Source organism: Rhinopithecus roxellana, chromosome 1 (genome assembly GCF_007565055.1).
Source record: "Rhinopithecus roxellana isolate Shanxi Qingling chromosome 1, ASM756505v1, whole genome shotgun sequence".
In the NCBI taxonomy this organism is placed as follows: Eukaryota; Metazoa; Chordata; class Mammalia; order Primates; family Cercopithecidae; genus Rhinopithecus; species Rhinopithecus roxellana.
Window position 1 is genome coordinate 111,204,836 of NC_044549.1, and position 12,397 is coordinate 111,217,232.

The 12,397-nt window shown below is 36.6% G+C and overlaps 1 protein-coding gene across 2 annotated transcripts in view; it reads left to right on the forward strand.

Moving 5' to 3' along the window:
• PLOD2 (procollagen-lysine,2-oxoglutarate 5-dioxygenase 2) overlaps positions 1-12,397 on the forward strand; it is a 92,344-nt gene that overhangs the window by 48,659 nt on the left and 31,288 nt on the right. For both annotated transcript variants that reach the window (XM_010363398.2, XM_010363399.2), the window contains exons 4-6: positions 4,975-5,138; positions 8,771-8,883; positions 11,068-11,131. In XM_010363398.2, coding sequence (XP_010361700.1) covers positions 4,975-5,138; positions 8,771-8,883; positions 11,068-11,131 — 341 coding nt within the window. The remainder of the gene's footprint in view (positions 1-4,974; positions 5,139-8,770; positions 8,884-11,067; positions 11,132-12,397) is intronic.

The following is a 12,397-nucleotide window of genomic DNA, read 5'->3' on the forward strand; positions in this document are numbered from 1 at the left end:
GTGTGTTAACTATAGTCACCTTACTCTGCTATAGAGTGTTAGAACTTATTCTTTCTATCTAACTGTGTTTTTGTATCCATTAACCAACTTCTTTTCATCCCACTTGGCCCCCACACACCCTTCCCAGCCTCTGATAACTATCATTGTGCTCTCTACCTTTAACTTTTTTTTTTTTTTTTTTGATGGAGTCTCGCTCTGTTGCCCAGGCTAGAGTGCAGTGGTGCAATATCAGCTCACTGCAACCTCTGCCATGCGGGTTCAAGCGATTCTGCTGCCTCAGCCTCCTGAGTAGCTGGGATTACAGGCACCTACCACTAGGCCCCACAAATTTTTGTATTTTTAGTAGAGACCAGGTTTTACCATCTTGGCCATGCTGGTCTTGAGCTCCTGACCTCCTGATCCACCTGCCTCAGCCTCCCAAAATGCTGGCATTACAGGTGTGAGCCCCCGCGCCTGGCACCTTTAACCTTTTTAGCTCCCGTATATGAGTGAGACCATCTGATACTGTCTTTTTGTGCATGGCTTATGTCATTAACCTAATAACCTCCAGTTCTAACCATTTTGTTGTTGCAAATAACAGGATTTCCTTTTTTATGGATGAATAATATTCCATTATGTATGTACTGTATATTTCCTTTAGCCATTCATCTGTTGATATATACTTAGATTTGTTCCATATATTTGCTATTATAAATAGTGTTGCAGTAAACATGGAAGTATAGGTATCCCGTTGATACACTTATTTTCTTTCCAACAGCACAACAAAAATACCCCATGATCAAGTGGGATTTATCCCAGCAATGCCAGGATGGTTCAATATTTAGCTGTTAAAATAGTATTCATTTTATGCCAACTAACTCCCTTTCCCTCCCTCCAAAATTTATAAAATAATTTTAATCATTTCACTGTGATTTTTATCATAATCTGTTCTGCAAGGTCAACTGGGTAAGTGAGTACTTTTAACTGTGTGTGTGTGTGTGTGTGTGTGTGTGTGTGTGTGTTTTAATGGTGGGTGGTTAGGAGTGGATCCATAGTATTGGTTTATGGTGTATAATTATCTCTGGAAATATAGACATATGTTTCAGGTGAAGATATGGTGAAAGAATTATCAGGTGTGAAACTACTTCTGTGCTGCTGATAGTTTGGATGATTATAATTTTTTGCTGAAGTTTATGCCTATAATGATAAAGGATTGGGGCTCAATGACAAGGTCAGGGAACACTTCTGTTGCTTTCTTTTTTGGCTATATGGGAGCTTTTGCTTCTTGTTGAGACTCAACATGATAGATTCTGTGGCTTGTAACACTGCCTGTTTTTGCAAAAAGTTTTGTTGAAATGCAGCTGTGCTCATTTGTTTACATAGTGTCTGTGGTGGCTTTTGCAACACAGTGACAGAGTTGTCACTGTGACAGACAATATGGTCATCAAGACCTAAACTATTTTCTGTAAAAGGCCAGAGAATAAATATTTACTGACTCCCGCTTTAGGCCATAGTTGAGAACCATTGATATGGTCTGGGAACTGGCACAGAATCATTTTTAAAAGAGTTTGTCAGACAGTCTTAATTATGAGTGGGGAAGAGATGGGTAATGTGGAGGTCTCTAGGGTTTTAAAATTAATCTAGCCTTGTGCCTTCTAGTGGGAGTGGAGAGGATTTGAATGCAAAATAAATTAAGTAGATGGAATCAATAGGATTAGGGAAAAGATTCCATGAGATAGGCCATGGAAGGAGAGGAGTGAAGGCTGAATGAAAGATTTTCAACCTAGTTAACTATGTGGTTGATGGTGTCACAGAAGTAGGGAACACAGAAGGACAAAACGGAAAAACACTTAGGAAAATCTCAATCATCTATTGAGATAGAGCACTGACATGTCTGGCAGGGGACTCAGTATGACCACATCACGTAGAGTCTTATGGTTTTTGCAGGACCCAGGCATACTTACCACAGTTTTATGTGGCAAGTTTTATTTCCTTCATATGTAAATGGACTCAGTTTCTGTGAGAATATTTTTATGACCTGTGTGCATTTTTAAAAATTTGACAATTTGACTTTTTGTAGCCAAAATAAATTTAAGTATGAAACCTTTCTTGCCTTTTGAGAAGTTTTAAATAAGTTCAAATAACTTTTCCAAAGTATTTAAACACAGAAATAGCAGTGCTACTAGAATGAGATAGGAAAAGTTTCAGCAATGTGAAATTTTTCTTCAAAGGCAAATTAATTGAATTATGTGATAACTTTTGTCTTGACTTTTTGCCTTAAAATAATTGTGTTTTGTTATAAAGATAATGCAGGCTTATAAAACGCTGAATTATAAAAGTTGCCATAACTCCTTTTCAAACAACTGACATTTATTAATAGTTTGAGCTGTACTATTTATATAATCTGTATCCATCATTAGGGTTTCAAAGACAAAAAATATTCACTCACATGCCAAAGTGCATTTATAACTTTTTTTAATTTTTAAATTTTATTTTTATTTTACTTTAAGTTCTGGGATATATGTGCAGAACGTGCAAGTTTGTTACATAGGTACACATGTGCCATCATGGTTTGCCGCACCTATTACCCTATCATCTAGGGTTTTTTTTTTTGAGACCAAGTTTTGCTCTGTCGCCAGGCTGGAGTGCAGTGGCACGATCTCAGCTCACTGCAACCTCCACCTCCTGGGATCAAGCAATTCTCCTGCCTCAGCCTCCCAAGTAGCTGGGATTACAGGTGCTCACCACCACGCCCAGCTAAGTTTTGTGTTTTTAGTAGAGATGGGTTTTCACCATGTTGGCCAGGATGGTCTTGATCTCTTGACCTCGTGATCCACCCGCCTTGACCTCCCAAAGTGCTGGGATTACAGGCGTGATCCATTGTGCCTGGCCTCATCTAGGTTTTAAGCCCTGCATGAATTAGGTATTTGTCCTAATGCTCTCCCTCTCCTTTCCCCCCCGCCTGCCACCCACCGACAACACCACACGAACATGTGTGATGTTCCCCTGTCTGTGTCATGTATTCTCATTGTTCAACTTCCACTTATGAGTGAGAACACGCGGTGTTTGTTTTCTGTTCCTGTGTTAGTTTGCTGAGAATTATGGGTTTCCACCTTCATCCAGGTCCCTGCAAAGGACATGAACTCATTCTTTTCATGGCTGAATAGTATTCCATGTAGTGTATGTGCCACGTTTTCTTTTTCCAGTTTATCATTGATGGGCGTTTGGGTTGGTTCTAAGTCTTTGCTATTGTAAATAAGGTTGCAATAAACATATGTGTGCATTTATCTTTATAGAAGAATGATTTGTAATTGTTTGGGTGTATACGCAGCAATGGGATTGCTCTGTCAAATGGCATTTCTAATTCTAGATCCTTAAGGAATTGCCACACTGTATGCATGCTGCTACCTGCAAAATTTCATATTCAGTTTGGTCAGAGTCTCCAATCATAAGATGCTCTGACATCACAAGCTATTTTTCCCCATCTCCAGGCAATGCACAAAGGTTCTGTTTATCACTCGCATGGTAGTCTCTGTTTCAGAGACTGGTTTATTTGCCTCACTTCTCACGGCCCAATTACCCATAAAACTGGTCTTATTTCCCAGTCTTTGTTATTAAAAAAAAAAAACAATTATCAGCAACTTACAGTCTTGAGGAAAATACTACCATTAAATCGGGTTGAGGAAATCAGTTGTACTTAGCAGAAAAAGTACAGTGTTATGTTTTGTAATGTCAGATTAATCAGTTTTTTTAAAAATACACGGCAAAGTTTGAGGTTTCAGTCAGAAAAATTTTATTGTAACTTCAAGTTCAGTTTCAAAAGTACAAGTATTTGGTTAAAAATAAAATTATTTTAACCTACAGATTTGTAAAAGCTTTGAAGTGAGTTTTCCTCTGTCTCTCCCTCCACTCTAGTCCCTTTCATGTTAATTTTTAACTTTGTTCAGTGTTTACAGTGTGCCAGGAGTTATTTTTAATTTCTTAAAATTATAACTTGAGGATATAGATACTACTTTTCCCTCCATTTTATACTTTACACTTAAGTGTAAAGAGGTTAAGTGACTTGTCCTAAGGTTATTTGCATATCAAGTGGCAGAGCTGGGATTAGAAATCCACCTGGCAGACTTCAAATTGTGTGATGTGAGTGGCTTTATAATTATGCTATTAGCTACCTGGGATGGGAAGTCGTTAATTTATCATCACTGGAAACCTTTGGTCTTAAGGTTCACTGAGGTAAAAAAATGTAAAATAATTTGTGATCGTAATGAATAAAGAACTTACTGCAAAGCAGAACAATTTTAGATAGTGGCTTTTATGTTTCACATTTTGTTAAGTCATTGTGATTCTGTGAATGGACTATGAGGAAGAAAGTCATCAGAAAAATCAATGAAATTATAGATATTAAATGGTAGTGTCAGTTTTTACAAAAATTTCCCCTGAGTATATTGAGCTTTAAAAACCTGCAGTTTTCTGAACACACTTATTTTAAGATTCTGTGCTAAACAGTCATTCAGATATTCAGCATATATTGATGACATTTAGCAGTTAAACACATTTTGTCAAAGATAATTCTTCAGAAAGTGTAATGGACTGGTACAAATTCACTTGAAATATTAGGCAGTTATGGCAACTTCTGTAAATGACTGTATCTGTATTATTAAGTTATACAACAAGTAATTGCATTTCTACCATTCAATCCTGTTTTAGAATTTCAATTTGGGAATAAGTGATTATTGAAAAAAAAAATTAAGGCTACACTAAAAAAGCTATCTTTCATTTGGACTTCATTTGCTAATGTAATGTAAACACTAATAATTCAATACAATTCATATAATTTGAGAGAAATTTTGTTTGGTGTTCTGTGTAAATAGTTGGCACAAGTATTAATCTTGCATTGTATCCTAGATTCTGACTTTTGCTAGGGAACTTTTCATGGTTTATGTGCCTAGATTCTGACAATTATATTTTAAAACACCTTTTTTCCTTATTGAACAGCTTTGATGTCATATTTGCTGGTGGTCCAGAAGAAGTTCTAAAAAAATTCCAAAAGGCAAACCACAAAGTGGTCTTTGCAGCAGATGGAATTCTGTGGCCAGATAAAAGACTAGCAGACAGATATCCTGTTGTGCACATTGGGAAACGCTATCTGAATTCAGGAGGTGAGTTAGATACTGGAAGAAAAGTTTAATGCAAGTTATAAAGACTAATGAAACAACCATTTTTGTAGATGTAGTAACTTTAGATATGAAGTTTTAAATAATCCTTATCTTACTATTACTATTATTGACAAAGCATTTTCCCTTTTATTATGTGAGTTGGTGTTCCTAAAAACACTAGGTAGTATAAATGTTATAATTTCCACATTATAAGTAAGGAAACTCATGTTTTTCAAATTTAAGTGACTTCTAGAGATATTCTGTTGTTAAAAAAAGAAAAATACAGATCCAGTTCCTTTAATTATGACACATTGAGAATTTTTTTGCTATAGGATAAGATTAGTAAGCTCCTTACTTGAAAAAAAATTATTATCAGTCTTCAATCAAGTAGCTTTTAAGAATAGGTATTACTTAATATTATCTGATTTTAAACATTTTGGGAGTAAATAAATGATTTGTCTTGAACTCAGTAGTGAAAAATATCTAACATTGGGTTTCCGGGTATACTTAATATTGCATTAGCTGTGCTACTATGGATTAAAGGAACGAACTACCACATTCCTTAGTCCAGCCTTTTGGAAATTAAACAAAATTTGACTTTGGGCATTGTGATGGCTACAAATTTATTTTTACTAGTTTGAGATTAATGTAAACATAGGGACAAAAGACATAACCAAATAGGATGAAGGACATGTTAGAGAAACAAATTGGGTACAAATTGCAAACCACATTGGAAAAATGGATTTTGGGGGTGGTCTATGTATATATAACCAATACTATACAGGCTAATTAAAATAAGTGCTGCTCCAGGCTCTAGGCTTTGCTTAGCCACTAGGAAGTGATTTAGTTTCTTGGTAACGCCTCAATTTCAGCTCGTTGCACCTGCACTTTATTTTATCAACCTATTCCCACAGTTGTATCTTGGAACTGTGATAGCTCATGTAGATTTTGTACTTTTTGAAACTTTAAATTCCAATTTGTACTGCCTGGCTTCAAATCTCTTTTCCTCTTCATCTCAATATTTCTACAGGTAATGCTTTCTGGGATCTCTTGACCATTTTCTTTTCTCCAAATCTATCTACCACCTTGGATTTAACTTCCATATTCAAGTGAGCACCTACGGTTTATCATATTGGTTACTCTGTGCTTCTTGCCTTAGCAGTCTTTCTCTGTTGGACTTCCAGTTCGTGAACCGTCAAAGCCTCTCCCTAATACGGGTACCCACCCTCACTTCTCTGCTTGAGCATTCGGCTCATGGATGAGTGCTGCTTCCACATCATGGCCTCCATACCGTCAAGACTTCAGTAACATATGGCTAATCTTGCAACTTATTCTAAGTCCTCCATTGTTTAAAATCAATTTTTTTTAAAGGAAATACGTAGCTATGGGATTCTGAGACATGTTTTATTTTATACTTGTTGAACATTTTCTGAAGATGACTTGCAAGTGAAATCTCATGTAAATGTATCTCAAATAGTGATGTATGTACTCAGGTGATTAGGTTTCAGACAGACTCACAGTGCTTTGGAAACAGCAAGAAATTAGCAAGCAAGTACAGTTGTAAGCCAGTTTAATTAAGGAAAAGGTGTTTACAAGTGGGAAGGTAATCATAAAAGGATATCAAAGCATCATCCTTATGCTTTCTGTAGTCAAAATAATTAGAGAACGGCAGAAAATATAACTGTTTAATAAAAATTTGAATAATTTCACAGATCACATATTTACAGTTATTTAAGGAACATGAGTTGTTTGTGGGCATACTATTTAGTTTTTAAAAATAGTTTTAGGCCAGGCACCATGTCTCAAACCTGTAATCCCAGCACTTTGGGAGGCCTAGACAGGAAGGTGACTTGAGCCCAGGAGTTCAGGCCAGCCTATGCAACATAAGGAAATCCTATCCCTACTAAAAAAATTGTTTTTAAATTATCTGGGCACGGTGGCACATGCCTGTGTTCCTATCTCCTTTGGAGACTGAAGTGAGGAGATTGTTTGAGCCCAGGAGTTCGAGGCTGCAGTGAGCCATGAGCGCCCCATTGCCCTCTAGCCTAGGTGGCAGAGTGAGAGCCCCATCTCCAAAAATAACAACAAAAAAAGTTTTTAATAGAAAAATATAAGTCACATAAAATAATGTAATGTGAAAATAGATGTATTTTTTTTCATTTATTGAGGACATTTAGGATCTGTCAAATAAGGAAACAATTTTTGAAGAGCAGTAATATAAACCATTGGAAAATGTTGCATGTCTCTGTGTGGTACATTTTTCATCACAGAAGTTTGGCCATGGGATTTAAAAAATCTATGATCTTCTAGTGTTACAGAATTTTTTTATTTGATGCCGGGCCTGGTGGCTCACGCCTGTAATCCCAGTGCTTTGGGAGGCCGAGGCGGGCAGATCACCTGAGGTCAGGAGTTCGAGCCCAGCCTGACCAACATGGTGAAACCCCATGTCTACTAAAAATACAAAAATTAGCCAGGCATGGTGGTGGACACCTGTAATCCCAGCTACTCGAGAGGCTGAGGCAGGAGGTGGAAAATGGAGAGGAACTCGGGAGGCAGAGGTTGCAGTGAGCCAAGATTGTGCCTTTGCACTCCAGCCTGGGCGACAGAGGGAGACTCTGTCTCCAAAAAAAAAAAAAAAGAAAATTTTTTTTATATGGCAAGAACCAAAAAATGAGCAACCAGTGATTGGTTTTGGTCATGTTTTCATTTTGTCTTTTTTTTTTTTTTTTTTTTTTTTGGTAACAGTAATTTCCCTGCACCTATTTTTTAAATTCTTTTAAGAAAATTTTAATTTTGACAGTTAAAAAGGTTTTTCTTCAACTTACAGGAGTAACACTGGTTCCTTTTTCAAAGTACTGAATGTCAATGAAACATAGCAGCTTGGCTGCATTTCCATAATTCAGAGGAAGATTCAGACAGGAAAAATGATTCCGTTTGTGTCTTTAATAGACAAATGTTATTGGCAGTCTTAATGCTTATGCTCTAAGGCCAAGGAGAACCATCCAATTTTAGACTTCCTTTTTCCAGACTATGACACAAAAAACCTAGCCAGAAAATGGTTTAGCAGGCACAATAATGACTGGCCAAAGTAATGGAAACATTTCCAAAATGTCTTAGATATAAAATTTCTTTGGGATGTTTGCAGTTAGTGACAAATCCAGCATTCCTTTGATTGCATTAGCATCTCTGGCACTGACAGTAAAACTATTGTAGTAGAGATTTTATTCTGTAAGAGAGTGAGTTTTCTGCAGAGAATCCAAGAAGAGCTTTGTAGAAGGTCAGAGAAAAAATTCTTGTCTCAATCTATTCTTTTCCTAGTAAATCTGTTTCCCTTTGGAGCCTAGGAAAACATTAGATCTCCCTCCTTTGTCAATTAATTTTGGAGACACATTTATTTAAAAAGAGTTTGGTTATTTTCTGTTTTGCAGTTGGTAGCAAACACTTTATTGGAGTTTATATATAAAACAAGCGGCACTCAATAATTCATATTTCTTTCATGATGAGGTGTGAAATTCCAACCTAAGAATTAGACTTCATGACTTCACAACTCTTTTCAGCTGGTCAGTGAAATTAACATGACACCAGTTTTGGTCTTTGAATCCTAAATTATCTACTTTCTCTCTGCTGTGTTGCAGGATTTATTGGCTATGCTCCATATATCAACCGTATAGTTCAACAATGGAATCTCCAGGATAATGATGATGATCAACTCTTTTACACGAAAATTTACATTGATCCACTGAAAAGGGTGTGTAACAGCTGTAATTTTTTTCTTTTATTGATTTGGTTTTGTGTGTTGTATTGTGTTAATGTGGAGTGGTCAGAAACAAAGGATTTTATGATAGTGTGGCAACTGGTAAATTGAATTTCAAAATGTTCTTGGTGATAACATATTTTTAGTAGGTGAGATTGGTTTATGTCACCTGACTGGATATCAGCACTAGCTTAATGTGTCTTTATGGCTTCTCTTTTGTGGCCAAGTTGGCACACTCGCCAAACTTGGTTGGATGAGGTAGAAGGAAAGAAGAACTATGTAATGCAGTGCTATATGTATTGAAACACATATTGAAATGACTTGATACTAAAATGAAATGGCAGCCCTCACACCGTTGTCATGGCCCTGCCTCCACTGCATACTCACTTAGGCTGCCTTAGAATAACAGAATAAATTACATTATCAAAACTTCTGAGCTTGGAGATTTAAAGAAACAATAATGAAATCCTAAAGATTCTGGAGAATGTCTTCTTTCATAATCTTGAGTAAATAGCTGTCATTTATTAACGTAGAGCATTATAAATGTGTATTCTTGTATTCACTCGATCTTGCAGCTATAACTGTTTTCTCAAAAACTGCACCAAGCCATTTGATACCAGAGTGAACTTCTGCGGTTTAAAAAATGCAATGTATTCTCACTTGTAGTCCTTTAGCCTTGCAAAGCCCTTTATACCTCTCTGAGCTTCTTTGATCCTAGATAGGCTAGATGCTAGACTCTGTATCCACACTTTATCCATAGAGAAACTGAGACCACATAGTCAGTGACATTGTAGGGACTGGATCCTTGGTTCTCTGAAAACCAAAATCTGGACTTAATTTTCTATTTCATACGATAATAACGTAGACTTTATGTGTTTAATTGGCTACAATTGTAAAATAACACCTTTTCTGATATTTTGAAATGACGTGTGACTAAAGCCACTCAAAAGACAGTTTTTAATTTGAAAATTACCTGTAATACCCCTGAAGACAGAGACCTTCCTCTGAGATTTGGAGCCTGGATATCATGGGTGTTGAGAAAACACTGAGGCCAAAAGCCCTGGTCCTTGTTCAAGTGTTTGGTGGCCCAGAGTGGATAGAGCCTGTAAGGATGGGTGTGATCCTTTTTAGGAGACTTTATAGCCAATTTGTGGATTTCAGATATTTGAGAATATGGAGCCTGAAGATTTAAAGAGATGATAATGAAATCCCTAAGAAGTTAGAGCCTGAGGATCCATGGGACTGTGCTATAGACACAGGCTTTTGCTTTTTATTCATAAGAATACTTAAACTGTAGTAAATAAAACAATGCAAAATAGCAGTGGTCTAAATAAGAAAGATATTTTATTTATTTATTTTTCCTTCTGCCACATTAAAAGTAATTAAGAGGTAGGGAGCACAAGGCTGTTAGGGAGACTTTATGCTGTCAAGAGGGATAGCTCTTTTGTTGCTCTATCATTGGCCCATAGCTCCCAGTTTTAATCTTACTTCCTTGTCCAAAATGACTACTTGAGTTTCAGTTATTGCATTCATATTCTGGGCACAGAGAGTCACAGTAATAAAAACAGGCCATCTCAGTTTCATCACTCTCTTTAAGTAGCCTTTCTAGAAGTCTTACCGAATAGTTTCTCATACTTTGATAAGAACATATTTATGTGCCTGCTCATAATACCCAAAAGAAAATCTCTTTTTTTTTAAGCAGATGTGTGCTACTGAAATCTGAGTTCCCCTATTGGGGAGTTGAGGGAATGTTGGGTACAATAAGCAGTCTCCCATAGGCCCTAGATAGAATATTCCTGAAATTGATGTAACTGAAACTTTGGAGAACAGTAAAGCAAGATTTTCTAATTTGAGAATACTTTTATAATATTTACCAATATAAGTTGATATTTAATAAACTTGCTATATATACTGGATACAGATATAAAAGTTACTTAATTGTGTGTTTGTAGTTGCTGTCATTAGGAAACAAGATTTTCTTTAAGTGTATTTTGCAATGAGTTACAACTATAGCAGTTTCTGTGTTTTAGCTAAATACTTTAGTCATCTAAATATTTTGATTAGACACTTAAGATATAAGAATATTTAACTTTAAATTCCCACAAAGAACAAACTGTATTAATAGTGTTTGCTGCTTTTGCTGTCATTTTCAGTATCATTTCTATTCTTATGTTTCAGGAAGCTATTAACATCACATTGGATCACAAATGCAAAATTTTCCAGACCTTAAATGGAGCTGTAGGTATGGTTCCTAAATACCGGATTGCTTAAGTATACAAACACCTGTGTTTTCAACTATCTTTCCTTTGTTATGTCCATTTGGGGGCTGTGACTAAGGTTGACAGTGTAAATATTGTAATTAGTGTAACTTAAAAAAAATACTGGACTTGAACTTAACTTTGGTACATTAAAATCATTTCCTATGACTAGGGTGAAAAAGATAAGCTTCTGGCTTTAGGTAACTTAAAATTTAGTGTCTCACCATTTGGGAACTTTAGATAAGTTTATGAATTGATTACACTTTATCATTACACATTTTCCAGTGAAATTCTTTGTATCACGTATTGCCCAGAGTATTAGGGTAGATCCTTTTGACCCAACTGAAAGATAACTGGTGACAACTAGACAGGTAGACCAGGGAAGAGTGTGAGTGTGTGTGTGTGTGTGTGTGTACATGCTCATGTGTGGATATACATATGTGCCTGTGTATTATAGCTACATATATCTTGATAATACATTAAAACTAATCAATACAGTTTTAAATTTAAAATATTATAATTAACACATAAATACTTTAAAATATATGCATAAAGTTGAGAATATATTGTAATTCAATCAGTACTTCAAGTCAGTTCATTTAGTAAAAAGATTCTTAAAATCTAGTCAGTCTAGGCCGGGCGCGGTGGCTCAAGCCTGTAATCCCAGCACTTTGGGAGGCCGAGACGGGCGGATCACGAGGTCAGGAGATCGAGACCATCCTGGCTAACACGGTGAAACCCCGTCTCTACTAAAAATACAAAAAAAACTAGCCGGGCGAAGTGGCGGGCGCCTGTAGTCCCAGCTACTCGGGAGGCTGAGGCAGGAGAATGGCGTAAACTCGGGAGGCGGAGCTTGCAGTGAGCTGAGATCTGGCCACTGCACTCCAGACCGGGCGACAGAGCGAGACTCCGCCTCAAAAAAAAAAAAAAAAAAAAAAAAAAAAAAAAAAAAATCTAGTCAGTCTAGTCAGGCATAGTGGTGCATGCCTATAGTCCCAGCCATTTGAGAGGCTGAGGATTGCTTGATCCCAGGAGTTCGAGGCTGCAATGAGTTGTGATCATGCCCTTGTACTCCAGCCTGGGCCAGAAAGTGAGACCCAGTCTCTGGGGGGGGGGGAAAAAAAAGAGAGATTCTCACAATGCAAAATGTTTAGTTTGGATTGCTCAGTAAATTTTAAAAAGATGGCTGTGCTTCCCTCTGACTTGAGTTTTATCTTAATTAATGTGCTAGGTCTGATGTTTAAGAACAG